We start from the raw sequence: 27,555 nt of genomic DNA, 5'->3' as shown, positions 1-27,555 counted from the left end.
TCCAGAATTGCACTCCAATTAAATGTTACTATTCATTTATTTATAAAGGAAGTGATGAATACATAAATATGTATATAAATGTATATACATATTATAATATTTTTGTCGCCGTTGGAATTAATGGAATAGTCGACGCTGAAAATATGCTAGTACCTCACCTCATTTGAAGTAAGACATTGTAACACCTCATTTTAGAAAATGAGGTACTCATACAAACTCATTTTAAATTGATGTCCTACCCATCACTATACTCGGCGCACGTTGTTAGGTAGGTAACCAATCGTTTCACGAGAAGACAGCCATCAGTCGCTTTGCAGCTATAATTGCTCAGCTGATGCCGCCCTGCAGGGTACTTCTCCAGTAGTTACTGGAGCTTATCTTTAGCTTGAGTTCAACAGCCCCTACGGAGCCGCTATCTAGGTCACTTACCAGCAGGCTCCTCGTGCGCTCCTGTTAGCCCACGCCGCACGACACACTGCAGCGGCTCCCTTCGCTCCACGGACTCCACCCTGGTCACTCACCCACCCCACCCTGCAGGGTCACTGCCCCGGTCACTCACCCGCCCCACCCTGCAGGGTCACACCCCCGGTCACTCACCAGCACGCTCCTCGTGCGCTCCTGGTAGCCCACGCCGCACGACACACTGCAGCGGCTCCACTCGCTCCACGGGCTCTACCCTGGTCACTCACACACCCCACCCTGCAGGGTCACTGCCCCGGTCACTCACCCGCCCCACCCTGCAGGGTCACTCACCAGCACGTTCCTCGTGCGCTCCTGGTAGCCCACGCCGCACGACACACTGCAACGGCTCCACTCGCTCCACGGGCTCAGCTCACACGAGCCCAGTAAGGTCGGGGCTGCGAAAAATACAATAGTCACTACAGGAGACCTAGACAAGTGACAACCGTTTATAGAAAATGTCCTTCGAAACCCATATAATGTATGGTAATCAAGTGACTTTTTGCTATTCCGATATGTTTTACTTATCGATGGTCATCTTGCTACGGCCCTTAGTAGAGACTCTACAAAAACACAAACAAGAAACATGTTGTATAGACAAGAAACTTTTTTATAGTGTGTGATCAGTGTGATTCAATTTATTCATCATTCTTTCCATTCAATATCTCTCTAAATTAAGACTTAATTGTACATTGGTAAATCAAATGTAAGGGCAGCTAGTCGGCAGGAGCTCCAAGGCCGACCAATTTCGCTTGAAGCGTTTTTCGCGGCCCTGGATAGAAGTAGCGTGATTACTCACCTCCGTCAAGAGTGTTAGTGGCGCGGGACGGATCAGAGCTAACGGAGTTCGCGAGCTGGTTGGCCTGCGGGTTGAGCGCCCCTGTGAACAAGTCTCCCATTAATAATTAATATCTGGGAGACCGAGCTTTGCTCGAAAAACATAAAAATCTCAAAAATCCGCGTTTTCCAAGATATAAGACCTAGCTAGATCGACTTTTCGCCCCAATATATGGTTCCCGTATAGCAAATTTCATCGAAATCGTTAGAGCCGTTTCCGAGATCCTCAAAATATATACATATAAATAAATATATACAAGAATTGCTCGTTTAAAGGTATAAGATACCTCATGAGATTTAATGCTATTAGTGGACCATGCTGCACCGACTTTGACATGACAGTTTCGGTGTGTGATATTTTCATAGAATTTTGTTTATGTTGACACCCCTATGCTTTGTGATCTGTAGCGCCAATCATACATACTGTGCTGCCGGGCGGCAGGGGTCGGCAAACATTTTGGAGCAAGTCAAATGCGTTTTAGAAGTGTCAAAGAAAAATGAAGCGCTTGTACAATTTTATCCATCAAAATAGTTTTAATATCATCGTATGGACCGAAGTCTGAAATACCTAAATGAATACTTGCGATTAGAGTGCCGAGTGGACCCAAGGCTTTCGGAGTGAGCCGTAGCAAATGACGGGACAACGCTAGAAATGTGATGATGTCGATGCCAATTTTAAATTTGTTTTAGTGGATTTTCCCGGCAATTGGTCTTGTGGAAACACTGTAGGTATAACGGAGGTAGTATAGGTAACGAAAGCGAGTGTTTTGCGCGGGTCACTTTCTCCTCCTTTGTGCAGTGCACAATGCAATAGATAGATCTATCTACCGCTATGCACTCGTCTCAATGACGCCACAACACGCTAAGCAGCTTCATAGCTATACTATTCGTTAGAATTGTTGTTATTACACCATTATAGTCTCGTAAATCCCCGTGTACAAATACAAGTACAAATTAAATTCGAGTTTCGAACTCATATAGAAATAAAAGAAAGTTCTAAATTCAAAAGCGCCAAAATTGACTCTGGGGTTAGCAACCCCAGAGCCATCATGAATAAGACCCAAGTCTTATTATAGGTTCTTCATATTTAAATGACTAGTCTAGTACATCTATGATCATAATATTCATAATATTTTCTATGATATAATCTAATTGCGGCCTAAGTAAGTTCTCGACATGCTATTATAATACAAGTATTTACAATACACCCAGACTGCCCAGATTCACAAAAGCGGAAAATCAATACTTTTATTCATTTCAGAGAAATTCTGTTTTTCCCTAGTTTCCAGTATTCTACGAATAAAACCTAAATATTCGTTTTCGCTCGAGAGATTACGACGAAATCGACATTTGTTGAATAAAACATTTTATTAAAAGCAGGCTACCTGTTCGTTTAAAATTTCGTGGAAAACTTACAAATGGAATGAATACTGTCTTATTTTATTCGCGTCAGACGCGTGGGATAGCCCGTTTATAATAGATTTAATCTTAAAATAATTAGCCTATGGCACCTAAGACAACTGTCCTACCGACGATGAAAAGCAAGAAGCGAGCGTGTTTTCTCTCATACACTTGACATGTTTGGCTTCTCCGCTATTATTCTAAGATTTCTAAGAAATTAATAAAATTGTAGGATCAAATTAACTTTAATAGAACGAATCGAGAAATGACAACATTTAATTCGATTTAAATTCAGGGACTGAAACTATCTCTATTTTGTTAACATGAGGCAAATACTTATTGATTTTGTTTACTGTGCCGATGGCCAAAATTATTCAGCTGGAACAAAAGCGCATCACATAGAAACATCTATTGTATTTTTTATGGTTTTTATACCTTTGAAGTGCTAAGAGAGGCTTCTGTGCCGCATACTGATGGGCGCGGAAACTGCCAGCCAGCTCATTCACAAGGCCCAGGTGTCTGCGCCGGCGCAGCCGAAGGTCACGCATTGTTTTGGTTTTATCGCACTTCCTAAACTAGGCGATTAGAAGCGGTATTATGATTTTAAAATGTGTTAATGCTTTTACATTCGAATTAAAGCTGTTATTTGTGAGTCATACAACATCAACGTGGGCCTATTATATCATCTCTCAATAACGAAGCCTTCTTCTAAAAATATAGCTCAGAAGTCAAAAGATTTGACCATATATCAACTCCTGCTGACGTTTTATTCAAAAATATCTCAGGAAAAGATACTTGTTGGTACTATTTTACCATCAAAGTAATGTGTTTTAAATCTGTAACCGCCCTTTTCACCCACATTTTCCACATTGCATAATCGTTAAAGGCAACCGTATTGTCTTTTAAAGTCATTTTAAAATGTGTGTATACTTAGTTTAGTTCAGTATCGGCTACAGGGTAATATTGAATCATCAATTCTTAAACGCCTACTTTCTGGTTATATAAGTCGCTTTTAGACAAAAGTGAAATTCCCATAGGTACTCCCCAATTTCATATACCTAAGGTAAATGTCCCCTGGAAAAGTATTAACGCCTCAGATCATAGAAGGTACCGCTAAATCTATAATATACTTCTCTAATAAAATGTATTTTATCTTCTTTAAAGGTTTGTACTTTTGTAGGACTCTTCGAGTAGAATTTAATGAACTTTAATGTTGTCCTATAGTTCCTAGACCATATTCTCATAAAATGCGTAGATTCAGAGTAAAAGGTGAATTTCTCCAGGATGATACACAATTTCCAAGATGATGACCACACATATTAAGCTCTCTAAATACCTTGTAACAATTAGCATGCGATTTTAGATGGTTGCCGGCCAAGAAGGTGCAACGAAATCAATCGATCGATTAAATGCCGCAAGGTACTTAACGCAAATCGCATGCAATTATCGATGAGGTTTGTAGAGGCCCTTATAAAGTTGTCAAGTCTTTAGATCATTAGTCTGAGGTACGAGTATTGATAGTAAAATAAAGTGATCGAGAATGAAAAAAGGTAGCGATGACCTCAGCTGTGACGTCAGCAATTGGTCCAACTCGGAGGAAAAAATGTATCAAGCCATGCCTATGAGATCATCGCCCGTCGCACTAACTATTTTATTGATACTTGCAATAATACGAGTAGTGTGAATCAACTGTTTATAACCATTGGCATTTTTATTTAGAGTACGTAATCCTAAAAAGAAACTTTTATTATTTAAAGGTACCTATTATCATATACCTATGCTATATTTAGGATTTAACGTAAATCGTAATTTTTTTAATTTTTTGGAAAAATAATGTTGCCCGTGTTACTTAGTACCTACATTAAGTACTCGTGTCGTTTTAAAACACTGCCTTGTCGTTATTTAATTTATCGCCACTCGTTGCGAATTTCCTATTTTTCGCACTTGTATCGTATAACGTTTTACATTACATATGGCCCTTAAAATTTTCGAAATAGTTACGTAATGTGCTAACTACCGCACTAGTGCGCTAAAGTAGCACCATATGTACTGTAAAAACCGATGTTAAATACTTATTTTACAGAATTAGTGCATTAGGTTTCAAGGTTTCTCGGCCATTATAGGGGTGATTACCATATTTAATTATCATAAATGTTTCGAATTAAAAATATTACAAAGTTGACGCTGTTTCTAAGAACAAATAATTGCACCCTGTGTTCTCTGCATTGTTAAAAAAAACACTAGATAAATAGCATGACAAATATACTAGATAGATAATTTACCTATTATCAAACATTTTGTGCCTGACTATAGGTATACTTAGCACTTAGCACTTGATCACTAGATCCAAACCTACTTTGCGAATGGAAAAGGTTTAATAAAACTGCCAGATTGAGTGAACCAAAAATCCTGGCATTCTGGCATGGTTCCAACACACAAGTGTCATACTCTTGCATGTTAACAATCAATTAAAATATCGTTAATAAAATGCAGGTTACTGTTATGCGGTTAAATACCGATTTATGTCATCTTAGGTCAATACATAATAAATTATTGTATTTACGGTTTAACTTCCTACTAAATTAACTAAATGCCAATTTGTGAACTCGCACCTAACACTAAGCAATGTGTAAAACAGGCCCTTAGAGCCTTAGAGTATATCAGGTTATACGACCGAGGTTAGGTTTTGACGACCGGTCTGGCCTAGTGGGTAGTGACCCTGCCTGTGAAGCCGCGGTCCTGGGTTCGAATCCCAGTAAGGGCATTTATTTGTGTGATGTGCACAGATATTTGTTCCTGAGTCATGGTTGTTTTCTATGTATTTAAGTATTTGTATATTATATATATATCGTTGTCTGAGTACCCACAATACAAGCTTTCTTGTGCTTACCGTGGGGCTTAGTCAATTTGTGTAATAATGTCCTATAATATTTATTTATTATTTATACATAGTACCTATTATAATGTTTTTAAACATTTAAACAAGGAACACAAATATCCAAATATCTAAGTAAATCAATATGTATTATAAATAGTAAGCTAACAGTAATTTCTGCAAACTGAGTTACGGGCATAAGCTAGTCTATAAATAAACCCAATACCTCTACTTCGTTAAAATCCGCAGCAATGAAATGGTGAATAGGTTTCTATTTCAATCAGTTCTACCTAGAGTAGGTTCGTCGGTCGTAAGTCGAGTGTGAATAATGGATAGGATAGGTACGTCAAGTTTTTTATTTATTCATGGCACTTCACTCTCTCTAATTTCTTTGTACCTTACAATGTCTAGCGACGAAAACTAGTACCAGCCAGACATACATACAATTATGTTACTTGAATATTCATGTCAAATTTCATGTTATTTCAGAATGTCGTTTAAAAATGAGAGTCGACTGTATGTCGGCGGCTAGGTTCGTGCGACTCTTGACAGAGTATGTTCCTAATTTATTCCTGGAACATTTGTATATAAGGTAGGTATAACCAATAACCAGTAAACCATTATTATTGGCTTTCAGATGAGCATATCCCAGGGTTATGGGTACAGGAATTATTGCATGTAAGTATTTAAATAATTAATATTGTAAAATTATTTACAAACTATGAATTAAAAATAAGTAGTAGGTAAATGTGCTTATGCTTAGAAATACTAACGTAGTATCGTAACGTATATTTATCTAATATAATCTGTCTGGTTGGTCTGGTACAAACTTTGTTCGTCTTAGCTATTCTGTAGGTACGATCCGTCTGTAATTATTCTTTATAGTAGTGCTATCCACAATCAGCAACGGACTGCCTGTCGACGACCGATAAAACGACTCTGCTATCATTGTTAACATCCATACTAACTATAGTAGGTAATAACTCACCTGTCTACATAATTCTTACTGGATCTTCCTGCTACTAGTCAGAAACGTACCTAGGCAGTTTTCTTAAAGGTTAATACCTACCTATTATGTTGCACGAGTTTATCAGGTTACGCGCTTGGAAAATGAAACTTTCCTTTTCCTTCGAACAATTAGGACTTATGAAAAGACGAGAGACGTTAGACAAACATGTTTATGGCAACAGGAGTTGCTTTGGTGTAGGAAAAAGGTACGACACGCTCTCATCAGTTAGAAAACGATCTCTTGTGGCTTAGTGGCAAGCGTGGAATTCGAAAACATCGAAAACTCGCTTCTTTAATCTTAAAGGAAATACCCCAGGGAGTAGCAAATTCTACATGCTTCGTTCTAGAGCGAAACTCGTGGCTCGTGGGATCCCTGCTTATTCTTAGTGTTCTATCCAAGTATCTAGAAAGTATAGATGAGCTTTCCCTCAGTGATTCACCAGTGATAACTGAGCAGGTTCTGGTGAGAAATTTTATTATTATTATTATTATTATTTATAAAGCAGGCAGGCAGTTGAAATAACTGGTAATGCCTGTATCCAGAGTCATCAACAGAGTTTTCCGTGCTGAGTAAATTTATTCTGGCAGCCGCGGTAGTCGCCTTAATTTTCTATTCTATTCTATTCTATTAGGTGAAGGGGACGCACATGCCCTTCTGCGCGGCGAAGGCCCAGCGCTGATCGAAGTGACTCACCGGTGACGACAGAGCAGGTGCTGGTGCACTCCTCCTGCGTGAGGAAGTTGTTCTGGGAGCCGCGGCAGCCGCCGTAGGTGAAGGGGACGCACATGCCCTTCTGCGCGGCGAAGGCCCAGCGCTGGTCGAAGTGACTCACCGGTGACGACAGAACAGGTGCTGGTGCACTCCTCCTGCGTGAGGAAGTTGTTCTGGGAGCCGCGGCAGCCGCCGTAGGTGAAGGGGACGCACATGCCCTTCTGCGCGGCGAAGGCCCAGCGCTGGTACACGCCGCGACACGGGCCAGCCTCGGGCGGCTCCATGCAGATGCCTGCGCACACGATCAACCTTCTTTTTAACTTGAAAACTACGGCAAGACTCGGAAAAAATGAAATAAGTAATTATACGAACGAAACAATGTTTGGAACCATTGACATACCTAGCTATATCTAAAGACGGGCCTTAAGGGCAATAATAATTGCCCGTAAGGCCCGGCCCGTCTTTAGATATATATATGTGAATGTTTGGAACCTAACGTGGCACGTGGCAAATTATGCTCTTCAAAATTTATCTTACTTGTACCTACATGTAAATATAATTAGCCATAAAATCTTGATATTTGGAAAATTCTGAGACATTTCCTATGACTTTTTAGACAACTTTTAGAACACCATAATAGTGTCTTATTATATTTACCCCACCTGTTTCAATAATGGTATTCATTTCGACGTAAAACAAAGTTAATGGGTTTTGTTCTGCCAACCAACGTCACCGCTTTGTCCTAATAAATTAGTTGGCTAATGAACGACACTTTGTTGCTACACTGCTCAATGTCAACCTGTCACATTTGTGGTGACAAATACATTATTACAAGTTATTACACTTTGCCATAGAGTAGTTTGTTTCAGACGACCGTTAAGGCGCACCACTTGTACGTATTGTTGTGGTTAACGATTTGAGACTTAGACTTTCAGTTACAGATTTAAGTATGTACCTATTAAAATAACCAGTATCTACTGTAGCGGCCCGGTTTGTTATACTTAGTATACTTAGGTACGTTTAGCGGTAATCATTTCAATAGCGCAGGTCACCCGCTCCTACTGGCAGCGCCGCGTAGAGTTGTGCTATTCTCGAAAACGTTTTCCGCTTGTATTATATGGGGAACGTTCTCGCTCGAGATATTTCATCATCAGTTCCATCCTCGCCGCGCACTGCCACTGCTTGCCAGGCACCAGCATCAACCTTCAGAACTTCAACTAGACATTAGCCTACAATTTGTATCACTCACGTTTAGCAGTCGTCATGTCGATAGCGCAAGACTCCCGCTCCTGGCAGCGGCGCTGTTTCATCAGCTCCACCCTCGCTGCGCACTCCCTCTGCCTCTCGCCCGGCACGAGCAGGAGACGGGTCCGGAACGACACGCCGGCGCCGCACGACGCCGAGCACGGCGACCAGCCCGACCACTCAGTCGTCGGGCACGCGGGGTCCGAGATCTCTGTGTCGCGTTCTGTGCACTCGGGCTGCATACACTTGCGGTTCTCCTCTGCCAAAAAGTAGGTGCTATTACGATTTTTAGGGTTCCGTGCCCAAAGGGTAAAAACGGGACCGTCCGTCCGTCCGTCCGTCTGTCACCAGGCTGTATCTCACGAACCGTGATAGCTAGACAGTTGAAATTTTCACAGATGATGTATTTCTGTTGCCGCTATAACAACAAATACTAAAAACAGAATAAAATAAAGATTTAAGTGGGGCTCCCATACAACAAACGTGATTTTTGACCGAAGTTAAGCAACGTCGGGCGGGGTCAGTACTTGGATGGGTGACCGTTTTTTTGCTTGTTTTGCTCTATTTTTTGTTGATGGTGCGGAACCCTCCGTGCGCGAGTCCAACTCGCACTTGGCCGGTTTTTTTAACAACTTGACTTACAATCCCCCCGATTACGTGCAATTTCTTGCCAGTTGCTGAGCACATTTCTCCAGCTTGTCTCGTCATCCACTCCACCTCCATCACTCCGCCACTTCCTTTGTGGCATATACTCCGTGGCTAGTTAAGCCCACCTAAATGCCGGATTCAGCTAAAACTATTGACGCTATCTTTAGATCGTGTTTTTAAAGTTAAGTTGGTGGTACCTGTTTGAGGTGATATCGGTAAACGGAAACTTAGACTTGTATGATCAAGACCCTTAATGGCATGAAGCAGCTGAAGCTTTATGGAAGGGTCCTGGAAATGTCCAATGAAGTGAAATATCTAGGCGTAACACTTGATAAAGAACTGAACTGGAGAAAGCATGTCGAACTCACAATCACCAAGGCACTTAGAGTGTTTGGAATGTGTAGATCGGCTTATGGCAAAACGTGGGGTCTAAACCCCAAGGTACTAAGATGGATCTATACCATGATGGTAAGACCAATCATCTTGTACGGATGCCTGGCATGGTGGCCAAGGACACTAAAGAGAACATGCAGGGATGCCCTTATGAAAATACAAAGAACGGCATGCATGGCTATTACTGGTGCGTTTAGAACGACGCCAACCGCGGCGATGGAGGTACTGCTAGACCTTCCACCGTTACACCTAGTGATACAATCTGAGGCGCGGAAATCGTTACACAGGTTGGCCCTAACAGGCCTCTGGAGCGATAGCAAGCCAAAGACCAAGCACACAAACATGGAATGCGACAATTTCGTGAAAAGGATTACGAACATGGGCTGCGATAAAATGCAACCCAAGTTTGTATTCCATAAGAATTTTAACGTTAAAATTCCAACAAGGGCAGAATGGACCGAAGGTCTTGAAGCACCAATCCCTGATGAAAACGACATCATATGGTACACAGATGGGTCTAAGACAGAATCTGGTACGGGAGCAGGCATTTATGCAAATGACTTTAGTAGTAGTATAAGCATGGGCAATTACGCCACTGTCTTCCAAGCTGAGACTTTCGCTATAATTGCCTGCGTGCATGAGAATATAGTTAGGCAAACCCAAGGGAAGAATATCTATATACTCAGCGACAGTCAGGCGGCACTCAAAGCGCTTGAATCGCACAGAGTGGACTCTAGACTGGTATATAATGGCGTCCAAGCTCTGAACCAGCTTGGAAGGCAAAACAGAGTGCAACTGGTATGGATCCCAGGGCACGAGGGATTCATAGGCAATGAAAATGCAGATGAACTTGCCAGAACCGGATCTGAAAGTAACTTTATAGGTCCGGAACCATTCGTGGGGCTCTCACAGGGAACCATCACAACGGCTATTAAAGACCATGCCAAGACCAAACATCAGGAAGAATGGAACAGTCTGACGGGTCTAAAGCATGCAAAGCTCTTCATGCAAGGAGTAGACTCCGGCTGGAGCAAAAAGCTTTGGAAACTTAGCAAAAGACAACTCCAAATCATAACGGGGGTGTTCACTGGTCATTACGGGGTCAAGGGAATTCTGACCAAGATGGGACATTCTGACAACACCGATTGTCGTATGTGTGGCGAAGAGGAAGAGACAGTGAAACACTTAATGTGTGAATGTCACGCCCTCGCCAGACAAAGAATGAAGGACTTTGGAGCAGGATATCTGGAACCAAAGGACTTTAAAACGCTACCCATGAGCTCCATCATCCGACACATGGATATGGTGGGAAAAGCTCTTGAGTAGCTGACGGATCTTCTCCAGGGGGTAATTGCACAAAAGATCCCTATGGGTCGAAGTGTATCCGTAAGGGCCCCCGAAAATAATAAGATAAGATAAGATAGACTTGTATGATGATGATATTCCTGACCGATTTTGGGCACTGTGCATTCTAGAGTAATGAAGTATATTTGTTATTATTTTGGAAAACGCACATACAAACAATTACTTATTTAAATATTTACCGATTTGGACAAGCGGGCACTTCTTAAGCCCCATCGGGTTGGTGAAGTGCCTTCGCCGGGTTTCGAACCCGACTCCACAAGTGACCGAGCACTCGCTCCACACGCCCCACTCCGAAGTCTGGCAGATGCCCCCCAGTTCTTCCACCGGAGCGACCAGGTCAAACTCGTCCGTTTTGACATCAGTGTCGCCGCTGGAAAAATAACCGAATTGATTTACATTATACATATCAGCCGTTTTACGAGTAGGTCCTTTAGGTACCTATTCTCGTATTTGAATATGTTTATTCGTAACTTCCGAACAAGAATAAACAATTAATGAGCGCTACTTAGTGGCATGCAGCTCATCTAGCTTACATCAACATAATATATTATAAGATTACAAAATGGGATTACGATGTTATGATATTGTCAAATTGAGATAACATTGGGCTGAAATGTAAAATTAAAATTACATAGGTACCTACGGGTAACACAATGGATTTTTAATTCAAAGAAAATATCATCAGTTAAGGTTAGTTAAGGTAATGCTCAAACATTATGATATTGATTCATTAGATATTGACAGACGAATTGTAGGTATGTAGACATTTTGTAGGGCAGAATCGAATTACCACGTCCTTGGATACCTCTCTGCTGGCGCGCGCAGACGAACATCTGGGCCTTCTGTGGTATGCAGGACGGGTGTGGACGGGTGACACCAGCTGGCGGTCGCATGCGAACAATGTTCGCCTTCATGTGGCACGGTATGCCGGGATTGCCGGGGCCCTTGCTATACAGCTTGCTACATACTTTATTCTTTTATTCTTTATTTATTATTCTTAAACAATACAATCATTGTGTCAGAAATCACATTAAATACAATTTATAAATAACTATAATAATAAACCATTTAACTAATACTAAATAACAATTATAAATAACTTAAATTAGCGACCTATCAAATATTTCCTCAATACTATAGGAGCATCTAGTCAATAAGAACGACTTTAACTTACGCTTAAATAAAAACCAATCCGTAATAACTTTTAGGTCAGTAGGGAGCTTATTAAATAGAGTGACTGCCTGATATCTTGCGCAATGTTTAGCTACCTGAAGTTTTGGAAGGAAGCTACCCTTTATGTTTTTCGTCCTTGTGGCTACGCGAGACTCCTGTTCTTCAACTGTACAAACTTTATCTATATTTTTAACAAATTGGGTAAGAAGAATAAGGACGTACAAGCTGGGACCCGTGAGAATACCCAATTTTTCAAAATACTCTCTACATGAGCCCAAAGGAGGAATGTGAACCATTGCTCGAATTGCTCTTTTCTGGGCAATCACGGCTCCGTTTATATTATATAGAAAACTATTTCCCCAAAACCTTATGCTATACCGCAATCTTGACTCTACTAGGGCATAATAAACAATTTTTAGTTGATCAAGCTCTACTCACTCGCACTCGGGGCGCGCGGCCACGCACATCTCCTTGGAGACCAGCTGGCGCTCGCAGGCGAGCATCTGTGCCTTCTGTGGCATGCGGTAGGCGCGGGTCCGCATGCGCAGGCCTTTGCCGCAGGTCACGGAGCACGCAGACCAAGGGCCCCACTCCGACACCGCGCACTCCGCTGCGAACACAATTAGTTACCTACACAACACAAGCTCGCAATTTACAAACTAACAACGTGTATTGCTGTTAGTTTGAAAATGTGTTTAAAAGCTGATGTAGGTAATAAACAAACTATTTCAACTCGTAGGTAATACATATTTTAGAGAAATGATTTAAGAAAATAATCCCCCCCCCCCCCATATCTCCGAAACGAATGGGTCTAAAATTTTGAATAAAATACACAAAATAGTTCTTTACCTTTAGATGAAGGGAAAACCTATAAAAATAAGCAGTCTAGCGTGAGTCGGACTTAATGTACGGAACCCTTGGAACGCGAGTCCGACTCGCACTCGACCGGTTTTTTTAAAGTCCCTACTTAGGTATTACTTACAGATGTAATGTTGGCAAACGTACGTTTGTTAGCGGACTGCTAACAGCAAACGTGTATTGCTGTTAGTTTGAAAATGTGTTTAAAAGCTGATGTAGGTAATAAACAAACTATTTCAACTCGTAGGTAATACATATTTTAGAGAAATGATTTAAGAAAATATCCCCCCCCCCGTATCTCCGCCTTCATGTAGGCCTAGCAACAAGCACTTATGAATCGTAACATACTTATAAATTATCTTAAGCTAATTATCAGAGCAATTTATTGATGTTATTATTCCATAATAATATTGGATTATTATACAAATCAAATTTAACACAAATTTAAGAATTTCACAAAAGGATCGTCAAACATGAAAAAAGTTTTTTTAAAGTCCCTACTTAGGTATTACTTAGAAATGTAATGTTGGCAAGCGTACGTTTGTTAGCGGACTGCGTGTCATCCGACTCCTCAGCCACGAGGGTCTGCAGCACCTCCTCGTCGCAGCTGCGCGGTATGAGCTTCTCCCTCGCGAGGTAGAGGCGCGCCATGGGAGCGATCCTCCCGCCCGGGTTGTAGAACGGCGCGCGCGGGTCCTCGGGGTACATGGGGGTGATGCGGTACATGCGCTCTTTGGGACGGGTCTCGGCGTTCGGCGACTGGGAAAGAAAACCTTAGCAACTCGTACAAGGGTATTTCACTGTTTCATGACAGTGAGAAAAATTTTATTTTGCTGCGAGCGTGAAACTAAATTTTTACCTATGTTTCGCTTGCTCGGGACTTAATACTTAAGCGCTCGAAGAAATAATTATACTTGATTTGTGATTTTTATAAACTATCGCTCTTTTGTTGCACAAATAGCTCTATTATCCGTCAAATCTGCGTAACAATCAATCGTGCTTGGCGGCCAATTCGGCCAAATCTATCAATGTAAGACAAGAATCAGCCACAGCATAGAATGCTGGATGCTTGTCGACTGCCCGCTTTAGGCCTTGAAAGAAGCTACATTTTGAAATGTTCAATGATTCTGAATAACCTTGAATTTCAAAGTATTAAATATTGTTCGCAAGCTTGTCAATTAAATTAGAGTGACAACGAGTGAAGCGAAGAGGAGAGTATTAGCTTTAATTCTGATCAAAACGCGAGCAAAATAATTGCCGTTATATAGTTTGACCATTATGTATTTTGAATTTAGGCATTATAACTGCATGAATTCCAGTCGTATCTCTTTTTACTTTATATATTTTATCTAATATGTACCCGCTAATGGCTAATACTTACCATATATGTTATGCCGTTATCAGTACCCGCATCGTACGGAAAGAGGTCGACGACTTTAGACTCCTCCCAAGTGCAGTCTTTCAGGCACAAGCTCAGACCGCTCACTCCCACCACCCAGTCAGGAGACGGACCTTCCAACAAAACATTAAGTACACTTATTTTATGTATGAATAACAATATTTTCTAGATTTTAGAAGATTGATAGATTTGATAGATTGATCCACCCAGTTAAGTATTTTAAAATTCGTTTATCTTGTAAATAATGGTACAAAATGTCAAGAATTTTCATACCAAACATAGAAGCCAGAGAGAGGTAGCTCCGCTTCCTGTCGACCACGAAGTTGGCGGTCGTGTTGGAGTTGACCCTCGGGTGCCACAGCCCCTGCGCCTTCAGGATGGAGCGCAGCTGCTTGCCCTGCTGCCGCAGCTCGCGCTCCATCAGCCCCACGGAGCCCCACTCGGCTAAAGACCTGGAACAACCCGAGATTCCCTGAATCCATATCAATTGAGCAGAATCCATGGTAAATGAGAGTTTTTGATGATGATAGCTGTATGTTATCTAATAGTTTATATATATATATATCATATATATTTGGTCAACCAGATCTTGACAGTAGAAAAAGTCGGCAAATTTGAAAAATGTAGACGCGAAGAGACATCGTCCCATAGAAAATTTGAATTTCGCGCCTTTTTTTACTGACAAGATTTGGTTGACCAGCTATACCTACTTTTTATGAGTACCTAGGTACCTACCTACTTACCTATGTACCAAATTATTTATTTACTTATTTAAAGTGAGGTGCTAGGGTATAGGTATAATATGTTCCACAAAAACACTACACAAATAATGCTTACAAAAAATAAACATTGTACTGAGGTATGCTACTAATATAATTCAGTAAATTGTATGAATATCTAAACTAGGTGCGGGTATATTAATTGATCTTGAATAATGTCAAACCCATAAACAGCGTCTCTTATTGCCGTAGCTGCGTAACTAGTCAGGAGACTAATAATTATTCCAAGGATCATATAATTTTTACAGGTAGGTTTATAGATGCAGTGCGCAAACGCATCTGTTCTCATACTCTTAGTGTAAGGCCTGAGTGGACGCTCGAAGCGGAGCGTTCGGCGGGGCGTGCAGCGTGGCGTCGAGCTCCCAAGTGATTTGAGCAGCGTGCACTAAGGCCGCTCCTATACGCTTGCATTTGTTTAACATGCACGCCGCGCGCTCCGCCCCGCTGCACGCCCAACTCGAGCGTCCACTCAGGCCCTACACTTAACCACGTCAATAATGATACCTGAAGCCATCGGAAGCGATCTGCCCCTCGCCCCAGAAGGTGAAGTTCTTGTGGTGCGTGGCGCCGATCACGTCGGAGAAATGCGTGAGCCACAGCGCCTGCGTCGGGAAGTCCTTCGGGTGCGTCTGCGCAGACCACAGCCCCTCGAACACCATCTATTGATGAACAAGAAATGTTTCATAATAATAACATTCTTTATCATGCACTACTAAAGAAAAGTTCATACTACAGATAAAGACAGGACTTAAATGAGTAGGTAACAACAGGCGGACTTATCGCTATAAAGCGATCTCGTCCAGATCCAGTTTAAATACTTTAAATGTGTTGCCTTAGCTATAACTATGATGACATTTTTCATGAGTGACGCAGTGAGTGCAAAGAGGGTAGCGGAACTAGCGGAACACGATACCTTCAAACTGAGGACTTTACGACTAATGTCGTTATTCATAAAACGTCTGTCAAGTCTAACAAACCATTGGTATTCGTTTGTCCCTATCTGTCATTTCGACAATTGTTTTTGTTAGGAAGGGACAATGTTTAATAGAGTTCTGAATGCTAAAGTTTTATAAATAAGGGGGTAAAAGTTTATAAACATTTATGTAAAATATGAAAAGTCACGTACCTATCATGGATAACATGTTTCTAAAAACACCTATATAGGGAAAGTCCGGACTTAAATAATTTTATAATAAAAAGTTCCAAAATCCAGTTTCACCTAAGTAGTGAAAAAATCTGACTTTTGTGTCAAAATATTCACATACGGAATATCGTTCTCATTCAATCATTAAACAAGTGAAGGTATTTAGATGAAAGCTGAAAGATGAAAGCTAGGTTCATCTTACCTACCTGACCTACCTACCTACCTACCTTGTATTTAGCTTCATCGCAAGCGCAGCAATCTGAAGATGTTAGGGTGGTATCCTCGCAAACTCTCTTCGTCAGCTGGCCGTCCTCCGCGAACCAACGGCTCGAGTTCTCGTACACCATCGCTCTAAAAGGCACAATCAAAATGTAAACCACAAAAATACGCTTTGGTGTGTGAGAGACACAGCGCTATGCACGTATCCATCGGTCCCGCTCGCACATAGCAGCGGCGTGCAGATCTGCATCCATAAGTCGCTAATGATTTCGGTCATTTTGGACATAGGCCCTCTTAGCGTAGCATGGCGTAAACTAGTGGTTCTTAAACCTTCAACGATAAAGGGACTACTTAAAAAAAGTTTGACTTATTATCAACATTATGTCCTGTTTATTAATTTGCGAACGCCTTCAGGTGCTCCCAAGGACCACCAGTGGTGTACCGGTAAAAAAATACTGTTCTAAACAAAGTGAAGCGATAATATGGAAGATATTCGTATTCCTAAATCGAAAGGATGTGACGTATGAACAGCACAAGACAGCTAAAGTTTGGAATGAACTGTCGCCTACGGCATTTCCGGACCGATAAGCTTCAAACCTTCAAGAACAGAGAATCCCATCTTACATTCCGGCAGCGAAATTACAACCCCTCTGGTGTTTATGGGCGCCAGTAATCGCTTACCATCAGGCGATTCATCTGCGCGTTAGCCACCTGTATACAATATAAAGAAGTTAAGTACGAGTAGCAATGTCTGAACTTACTTGATGAGAACACATCCAGAACCTGGAGGCGGGGCTTTCCACATGACCTGCACCTCGGTCTTGGGCAGGTCGTCGGCCTCCACCACCGAGTTGATGCACTCCTCGTCGAACCTCGACAGCGTGTCCGCGAACAGCTGGAACTGGCCCTGACAACATTCCAAATGTGCAGGAGATAAATAGAAGTAGTAAGAAGAAGTACCTAGTAACTCTGAAGCTTAAAATTTTGACTTAAGGCATCTGGGGCTGTTTCATATCTACCGCTACTAGCGTTTTGAGATAGAATTAAGCTAAGGAGAACTGCAGTAAAGTAACAGACTCGTTCGTTACTATGTCCTATCGTACAGAATGGCCTAAAAATTCGTTGGCGATGAATTCATATTTCATAGGAATATTTTTGTTACTTAGTTTACACGTCTCATACAAAATTTAATTAAAATTAAAACTACTATCATTTAACTAGAACAATTCGTATTATCTTCAAAATATTTTCCTTTAGCTTACACACACGCAAACTTTTGTAAAATTGTGAACAATATACGGCAGTAAGAAAAATGTCAACGTATTTTTGGGCTAACCTGTGTAAAGCTCATACAATCTAGCTGTAGTGGAGCATTTAGGAAGCAAGAGTTTATCGTAACGTATTAGGTACTGGAATTACGCTATTCCTAATTTTCTTATCCCTTTCCATGAATCCTACGCGAAGTAGAGTCCAGCTTTAGTTCGTCTTACCATAATCTTACACGGAAAATCTGGCCTCGCGCGCCTTGGACCTTGAGCCAGTTGAGCCGCGGAGTCCAGCGGGTCCAGGGTGAGCTGGAACTTGGTGAACTGCTGGTCCAAATGATGATATTTACATAGATGGAAATACCTGGCGCGCCGGGGACCTTGGGGCCGCAGGATCCAGTGGATCCAGCGTGAGCTGGAACTTGGTGAACTGCTGTACCACGTCGTGGGTACGCGATCCCACCAGGGTCACTGGAAATGTAAGGAGATTCTGTTTGAGGATGCAAAAATGGTAATACATAAAGATATGATAAATATTATTTAAATTCTGCAAGAACATCATTCAAAATACATCGATAATAAAAGTTGGACCGCAGTAAGTAGTACGTACACTCAAAAATAGAGTCAAATTTAGTGTATGTACTCGTGCCTACTGATTAAATAGGTAGTAGGTTGATAACAATGTTAGTGTTTCAGTCACATACATACGAGTATTAGACTTGTATTACCTACATATTGACGAGTGTATAAGGACCATGTGACAAAGACACCACGTGCAGTCAAGTGTAAAAATATGGATGCACTCACCAGCACTCACTCAAAAATATGTCCAAAAGCTCTTATGTCAGCGAATTACGAACTTTTTGGGTACCGTAAAATGGGATGAGTAGGGTCAAAACTCAAACCTCTATAACATTTTATTTTTACATATGAAAACTGAATGGTGTATATAATAAGTGTTCCGGACGTTTGTATTTTAGTTTTTATTTTATTTTGGGTAGTTCCATTTCATAACTTTGACGATAAAGAGGAAAACCCACCTCACCCCGTAGTGCCTCGTATTTGGGGTGAGGGGGTTTTCATACAAAGGTGATTTTGGAAGATTGTTGGATCGATTTTTTTTTTATTATGCGTATTACTATAGCTCCATTTTAAATTGGAATACATTATTTTTGTAGCAGTAGCCTTAAAATCCCTTCTCACCCCCCTTTCAAACCTTCTCTCCCCATTCATAACCCACCTCTGCCCGCGAAACCTATATACTCACCCTGTTTTACGGTAAGTTGAATGCGCCCATATTTTTACACTTGACTATACAATTAATTTGCTTGTTTCGAGCTAAGTAGTTTGTGACGCCTGTCTGCTTCATCAAAGTTAAACGAGCTAATGTTTCGTTTGAAAACATAGCATTGCATTGGTTGTCTCAAACTCGATACACACCATTAATATAATCATCGCAAACGTGTAACAAATTTCTACCTACCTAACTTTATAGACTAACATAAGTTTATTTTGATATGCCAAACACATATGTTACTTATGTCTTTTTTCAGTTAAACGACAGTGCCGCAGCGATAAGGGTTTCGCACGCCCACGTACTAAATACTTACACATGTGTATGTGTATTTTGTGCAGATTATACAACGAGACACGAGTTCACACAACGCTCTTGTTCTACTGCGAAAACTACTGCGAAACAATAGACATTGAGTCTGTTTATGCACTTTCGAGCCTTGTACGCGTGTTTATATAACATATTAGGTATAATTTATAAATTAATTACACAACGAAACCTTAAGAAAACGAAAATAACTTAACTATAGTAACGGCACCAGTCATGGGACATTTAAGAGGAAATTTTGAGTATTTGTGATATTTCCCTGATACATGTAAAAGTTCTACCGCTTAGCTTGTTAAAAGATGAATATCCTATCCTTCTTTCATGTTTCAGGCGTGTTGTATCAAAGATACTGCAGTTAGTTTCCACATAATTAATAAATTAAAAGTATGGTTTTTTTCTCCAGTCATGGACACCAAAGCTCCAGTAATGGAACCCCGGTAATGGACGTGGATCCAGTAATGGGCCCCCTATAATGGGCATACCCTATCAGTATAAGATATTGGAATAGGGAATAAGTTTTTGGCAAAAAACTAGGGCCCCTATTCGACATGTGCAACTGTCAAATTTCGCGTCATTTGAAATTCAACTGTTGAAGTTCATTTGAAGTTCATCAAGTGCTGAAGTTCATTTGGTACAAACAATAATTTAACAAAAAACAACTTTGTTTTATTATTACTTTAAGGTTTATAATGGTTTGGTTTGGTTGTCACCTAACTGTGGATTGCTAATGTCAAATTTTGACAAGTAATGATTCCAAAGGTAGACTTGGTTCTCTATGACCTTCGGCACCATCTTGGAATTTTTGACGTGCGAAAGGGTAATTTATAGCAAAGAGTAAAACTTTTTTTTTTTCAGTACGTAAGTTTACATGAATTAATGACATCTTGTGAGCGATAGACCAACGAATGCGCTGTAGGCGATGCGGCGGCGAGTAGTGGAACTTACGTGACAATTTCCATCAATCAAAAAGGGACTACATTGCTGATGGTCGATAAAGGCTATTAATAATTGAATTTTAACAGCAAGAATGCCTTATTGACAAGCGATCTTTTTGTTGAACCCACACCTACACGTCAAATAATGCTTGCTCCACACATTCTCCTATAAACGCTCAAAATTGTAAAAAAATGAAACAATTTACTCATCACCTCTCTCAACTCAAGCTGCCTATTTCTAAACCACGTTAATAAACCACAAGTTGTACCTTAACACATTTCGTAAACCACATATTCAGAAAAGTCCGTATTTTATTACTAAGTGGATTATGAATAGCTTGTATTACTTTTTTGGCATAAAAATAATCTAAATTAGTCAAAATATTTTGACTAAATATTGCGCTACTGCTACCTACTATATAGGTACCTACTACCTTAGTAACTTGGTAACTTTGTCAGTCACCAACTATTTTGATGCTACCTACAAAGAGCATCAAAATAGTTGGCGACTGACAGGTCAGGCTCCGGTCTTGGTAAGTAATACTATAGTCAAATACAGTAGGTCATAAGACCTAACATTACTACCAAGACCTAAAAGTACCTATTGTTTAATATGTATCTACTCAGAGATGATTTTTAATTAAAGGAGATTAAATACATATATGTTATTCAACTACAAATAAAAAAATTGATCTATTTCAGTTTACACATTTTTTTTCGTTTAATTTTAATAAAACATTAAAGTTTTTAAGCATTCAACTTTATTTAATTTTCTTCACTTTATTATTTTCTGATATTTAGGTAGGTATGGTGTTTCAGGTTGGTAACAGGAAATAAGAAAACCACACCTCTCCAAAAACTCTGCTGGTGATTCACATCTGTAAGTTTAAATATGAAACATGATAAAAACACTTAAATTAAAAACTTAATGTCTGGGAGACCGAGTTTTGCTCTGGAAACATATAATAACCCAAAAATGCGCGTTTTCCCAGAGATAAAACCTAGCTAGATCGATTTTGCGCCCCCGTAAACCTCCATATAGCAAATTTCATCTAAATCCGTTTAGAGCCGTTCCCGAGATCCCCGAAATATATTATAGGTACATATAAATAAATAAATAAATATACAAGAATTGCTCGTTTAAAGGTATTAAAAACTTATAAATAAATTATTAGCCCTAAATCCTGGTAGTGAGTGTAGTGACCTACCAAGTGCGGTAGGGTGCCCTTCTGCAGGCTGGCCGCTTGCCCCGCTGGATAAGAATGCTGATCCGCATCATCAAAAGCATACAGATATAAAGCGCTTTGACAGCTCCTCATAGAGGCAACGCGCGCTAGGCCGCACGCCATAAATCTAAGCTAAAGTCTTAAATTCGAGATCATGAACATGAAATATTGTTCGCTATAATATTAAAATCATAGGTATTAGACCTATGATTTTACTATTATAGCGAAAAGTTAGCAGGAGACGGCCGTGCCGTGGTCGTGATAGGTACAGCATGCGTGGACCAGACAAGCAAACCCTGAATTATGTCCCTACCTATTTTACTATACCTTTGTTCACCATTATGTTCACCTATGTATATTTACTCTTCTTTCCAAGATCATCATCTTTTTCGAAATGTAACCCGTATAATCGGGCTGTATAATTGCCTCAATTTTTTTTACACAAAGTTGTATGTAATCTTAATTCGATAATTAATGATGTTTTACATATTTATCATATACTATTTTGCAATTTTTCTTGGATATTACGTTGTTTATTTCGATTGACGTGTTTATTATTTTCGTTACTATGACAGCGTTTTTTTTTCTTTTTTGGCATTTACTACAGTAGCCAGTGTCATGTCGATATAAAAACACTTTAAAAATGGAAAGGTTGAGTCCTCAATACAGTGACATTATAACTCAAACAAGAACCATCCAAAGGGGGGTGGGGGAAATTTCGTTATCTGCCTCTCTATCACTCTTGCATATACGAGCGAAATTTAATGGTGGCAGATAACGAAATTGGTTTCGCGGCAGGCCCTCTTTAAACAAACCGCCTTGATTCATCAATGTTATATTTATTAGGAACAAACGTTGACTGCCGACTGTCCTGTCTTCAGCAGCGGAGTTAAAACAGTCGCCGTGGTCGAAATCGGCCGGGAGAGTATATATATATATATATTATACTACTCTTTGCTGCCCACTTCTAGCGCTGACGGTACACCGCGAAAATCAGTAAAATGCTGCAAATGGTGTTAAAGGTCTGAAAATCGGTACGATTGATCTTTAGGACATTTGAAACAATTTGACCCGAAGCGCCAACAAATAAAAAAAAACGAGAGGAGTTATGACGTCATGTTTTTTTGTATGAAATAAAAAAAAAATGTTTAGAAACCTATCGTGTATGGTATTAAACGAAAGGGCTTTCTGAGCCAATGCTAAAAATATATCACATAGTTACATTTCAGTCATTTTGTTTAAATTATAATAAAAATAGTTTTCAAAACATACCAAGTTTGGGCTTCTCCAGATACAATACCATATTTTTTTTTTGTAAAATATACCTCAAATTATCCCTAATATCCTCATATCTAACCCTAATAAAGCAATTTTGAAATTATTTACATTTAGGTTTTTTTTTTAATTTTTCAATTTTACAAAGTGTAATAATAGCCCTGCCGAATTACTCAATACGAGTAATAATGTAATTCGGGTAAAATAAGAGTATTGAAACTTGCTTTTTCTACTCCCGTACTTTTATTTGTCATTTAAAGGGTCGTGCACACACCTTTAAACCCCTAACTTATAGTTATCAACACAAGTCTTTAGTCTATTCCCCAAAAAAATATTTGTGCATACACGCAGTATCTTTTTGGCACTTTTACGATACTTCGTGTAATCACCATTTAAAAAATATTGTATGGAATATATTGTTTCCAACCTAATTTTAATTGTCATTTCTGACAGATGAGTAAACCATAGACATGTTTTGGTTAATGGTACGATTATTTTCATCTTTATAGGGCTGTATCTCCTAAACCGTGCGTCGTAGCACAAAAATAATCAAATTTTCGTTCCCCTTTGAAACTCCTAAGTAATATTTAGAAAACATGAAAAACAAAAAAAAATAAAGAATTTTTTTTATAGGGTTTTATCTCCTAAACCGTGCGTCGTAGCGCAAAAATATTAAAATTTTCATTCCTCTGTAAGAAACCCTAATTAATATTTAAAAAAAAACACAAAAAAGAGATTAAAAAAAAACAAAAAAAACTTTATAATGCTGTATCTCCTAAACCGTGCGTCGTAGCGCAAAAATAATGAAATTTTCGTTCCCCTTAAGAAACCCACGCACTGAACAACCTATCACATTAGGACATGAAACAATCATCATCATCCATTTTTATTATTATTTCATTGCATTTCAAAGTAAGTGCTTGGTCGTAGAAAAAGTATTGTATGCAACGTTGTTTAACCGAGTCAAAAAATACTAGTGGCGTCTTTATTAACAATTTTCGGTTGTTGTTTGTTGTTATTGTTACTCACGCCACTCGCCTTTTTGACCTCTCTTAAACAACAGTTGCATAAAATACTATTACATGTTCCTTTGGTAATATCTAAGCTTTAAGTAAGAAAAAGTTCAGATGAGTGGGGGGTGGAGAACTCGGGAAAGGGGGGACGTTAAAGGTGAGTTTTTTCGGTTAATTCTTTCTTAATTATTACATAGACAATTTTTACTACGACTTATAGATTCCTAGATATAAGCGACTTTCTGAAAAAAACCGTTATATATTAATTTTATGCTTTCTTTTTAAATATTTAATTGAGAGATTCATAGATCACACTATGTAAAATTGAAAAATAAAAAAAAACCTAAATGTATATAATTTCAAAATTGCTTTATTAGGGTTAGATATGAGGATATTAGGTATAAGATTAGAGGTATATTTTACAAAAAAAATTTTACCGTATAAATATTATTTATATTATAATTAAAAAAAATACTGAAATGTAATGATGTGATATATGTTTGGAATCGGCTCAGAAAGCCCTTTCGTTTAATACCAAACACGATAGGTTTTTAAACAATATTTTTTTATTCCTTACAAAAAAAGATGACGTCAGAACTCCTCTCGTTTTTTTTATTTGTTGGTGCTTCGGGTCAAATTGTTTCAAATGTTCTAAAGATCAATCGTACCGATTTTCATACCTTTAACATCATTTGCAGCATTTTACTGAATTTCTCGGTGTACCGCCAGCGCTATATAGGTATACTTGGTCAACCAGATCTTGACAGTAGAAAAAGTCGGCTATTTTGAAAAATGTAGGCGCGAAGGGATATCGTCCCATGGAAGATTTGAATTTCGTGCCTTTTTTTACTGACAAGATTTGGTTGACCAGCTATATACATATTATACTACTCTTTGCCTACGCCTTTGCTTTAAACTTTTTTTAACAAGTTTTCACAGACAATTAATAATTTGACATAGACACATCAAGGCGGTTTGTTTACAAAGGGGCCTATCGGGAAGTGCGAAAATGAAACTCAGCTATTTGCCTCTTTATCGCTCGAATATGCAAGAGTGATAGAGAGGTTAGATAACAATATTTCTAATTTCTGACTGTATTTTTCTTTAAATATTTTCAAATATAATTAAGTTGCGTTGTTTTATCACAAAGTTAAAAAGACTTAAAAGACCACTGTCTGTATCATCACCATCAGATCAACTCGATGGTAACCATAAAAATATTGTATTGTCACCCATATTACATATTATGTACTTATGTAAATTTTCAGCTTCATTGAACACCCGAGAAGTGGGTCAAATCTAGACACGCGGTAGCGTGTCCAGCCAAGTTCAAAGAAAAAGGAACTGGCGACGCAGCAACCGTGTGTAATATTACACGAACCATTTCGAGCTACTTTTGACCCCTTCACAACTTGAAACCTACTTAACCTACACACATGAAATTTGGCACATGTATTCAAGTCCCTTAGCTTGTTCAAAATACACTATTTCATAAACATAGCTCAAATAGTTATTGATAAATTAACGTTTAAAAACCGGCATTTTTGTGACTGACTGACATATAGATCAAAAACCTAACCCACTTCCAGGTGACCTAGAAACTTGAAATTTGGCATCAAGGTAGACTATTAGGTGTATATAGAAGGAAAAATGTGAAAATTGGAAATGATTGATATTTTGATGGAAAAAAAATAATTAATACTTATAGACCAAAAACCTAACCCACTTCTAGATTACTTAGAAACTTGATATTTGGCATCAAGGTAGAATATTAGGTGCATATAGAGGTAAAAATCTGAAAACTGGAAATTATTGATATATCGATGGAAAAAAACATACTTATAGACCAAAAACCTAACCCACTTCTAGATTACTTAGAAACTTGATATTTGGAATGAAAGTAGACTATAAGGCGTATACACTTTTTGACAATTAACCGCGCGTTAGCGAGGGTCTCCTTTTCAGCTTAGGCAAACTGCTTTCATGATGAATACTATAGTAATTTCTGTACAAAAAGTAATGATATCCCAACAAAAACATAAATGTGAAATAAGAGCCAAGTTCAATATTGAGAATATGTGTCGTTGTTGACTCGCCGACAAAAGAATTGAGATCTATATGGGTGCCAAATTCTGTGCTGTGTAGAAAATCCTGAAATTATAAAGGATTTGTCTTGGCTAGTTTTTACGTATAGGCATATAGGTAATATATATTTTTCTGTTAGTTTTTCAAAAACTTGGTTTGTTGTTAAAAACTAGCCAAGACAAATCCTTTATAATTTCAGGATTTTCTACACAGCACAGAACTTGGCACCCATATAGATCTCAATTCTTTTGTCGGCGAGTCAACAACGACACGTATTCTCAATATTGAACTTGGCTCTCATTTCACATTTATGTTTTTGTTGGGATTTAATTTGCATGATTTGATTGGAACCACATTGGAACAGACAGACAACCAACGGGACAGATAAAACTAAGTAAAAGCTTGAAAAAATGTGGCTTTTTCAATTTCTATTGCAACTTCAGATGAAAACGGGGTCTCTATTGTTTCCCAAATAGTTTTAAGCCATAATGTATTGTTTGCTCGAATTTTCGTTAGTCATAATTCATTTAGTTCAGAAACGCGTCACTTTTCAGGATTGCCATAAAACAAATCTAACCTAACCTAACCTATCTATAGGATAACCTAACTAAAATCTTGAAATGTTAACGGTTTCAGTTTTATGAGTAATGATAATATGACAAACAATACATTATGACTTAAAACTTTATGGGAAACAACGGGACCCCATGAAAACGTCCTTATTGAAGCATAAGGACCCTTAATTTATGGAAAGCCACATATAACAACCAATTCGAGGCTACTAGGTGGCAAAATACGACTCAATACGAGTAGGTAGGTCAAATACACGAGAGTATTAAAATAAGGATTTATATTTGGCCAAATATTCTTGTGACAAAGTTATTCTTCCTCGCGTTATCTCGATTTTGCCACGGATCATAAGAACCTATTGTTCTCTTGACAATTAATCCCAAGGATTGACGTAGGCACTAGTTTTTCCGAAAGCAACTGCCATCTGACCTTCCAACCCAGAGGGTAAACTAGGCCTTATTGGGATCTGTTAGGCTGTTAAAGTTTAAAGTTACCTACTCGTAAGTCTCGTAACACAACATATAAGTTTCACATAACAAAATTACTTACATATATATATTATGTACCTAAACATATTACTTTTCTAAAAAAAGGACTGAAATCTAGTGCTGCGAAGAAACGGTATTTTTGTTCGGCTTTTTTGTTGCTATTTTGGCATATGGATACATGGTAGAAGAAGTAAGTATGGAATCCTCCTCCGTTTTGCGTGGTCCGACGCACCTGGCCGGGTTTTCGCGATTTTCCGTCAATGTCTGTCAATACCTTATTTCTTACGAACACCTAAAATAATAAGTTTAAAATTAATCTCAATGTCTCCAGTTTGCTGTTCATTCAAACTGACAAAATCCAAATTTCTAAGGCAATATACGACCGCTGTCTTATATAAGCCATTAAAATTCATCATGAATAACCCCACGTTGCGTTGTTATAAATTTAATTAAATAAATAATTATTTTATTTAATTTATAACAACTAATTAGGCATAGCGTCCAATTTAGAATATGACACAGGCACTAGTTCTTACGAATTTTACCTTAATTTATTAATCAA

General features: G+C 39.0%; 1 protein-coding gene across 1 annotated transcript in view; it reads right to left on the bottom strand.

The window, feature by feature from the left end:
- Window positions 1-753: 753 nt before the first annotated feature.
- The window catches only part of LOC134662394 (spondin-1), a 33,830-nt gene continuing 7,028 nt past the window's right edge, over window positions 754-27,555 (bottom strand). Inside the window, exons 4-16 of the mRNA XM_063518608.1 lie at window positions 18,145-18,251; window positions 17,277-17,422; window positions 16,524-16,647; window positions 15,657-15,811; window positions 14,647-14,825; window positions 14,356-14,486; window positions 13,514-13,733; window positions 12,555-12,726; window positions 11,123-11,313; window positions 8,542-8,796; window positions 7,275-7,584; window positions 1,259-1,339; window positions 754-857 (exon numbers count right to left, since the gene is read on the bottom strand). Of these exons, the coding sequence (XP_063374678.1) occupies window positions 1,297-1,339; window positions 7,275-7,584; window positions 8,542-8,796; window positions 11,123-11,313; window positions 12,555-12,726; window positions 13,514-13,733; window positions 14,356-14,486; window positions 14,647-14,825; window positions 15,657-15,811; window positions 16,524-16,647; window positions 17,277-17,422; window positions 18,145-18,251 (2,033 nt within the window). The 3' untranslated portion in view covers window positions 754-857; window positions 1,259-1,296. The remainder of the gene's footprint in view (window positions 858-1,258; window positions 1,340-7,274; window positions 7,585-8,541; window positions 8,797-11,122; window positions 11,314-12,554; window positions 12,727-13,513; window positions 13,734-14,355; window positions 14,487-14,646; window positions 14,826-15,656; window positions 15,812-16,523; window positions 16,648-17,276; window positions 17,423-18,144; window positions 18,252-27,555) is intronic.

The sequence above is a fragment of the Cydia amplana genome, chromosome 3 (assembly GCF_948474715.1).
Source record: "Cydia amplana chromosome 3, ilCydAmpl1.1, whole genome shotgun sequence".
In the NCBI taxonomy this organism is placed as follows: Eukaryota; Metazoa; Arthropoda; class Insecta; order Lepidoptera; family Tortricidae; genus Cydia; species Cydia amplana.
This window is presented reverse-complemented; position numbering and strand designations above follow the sequence as displayed.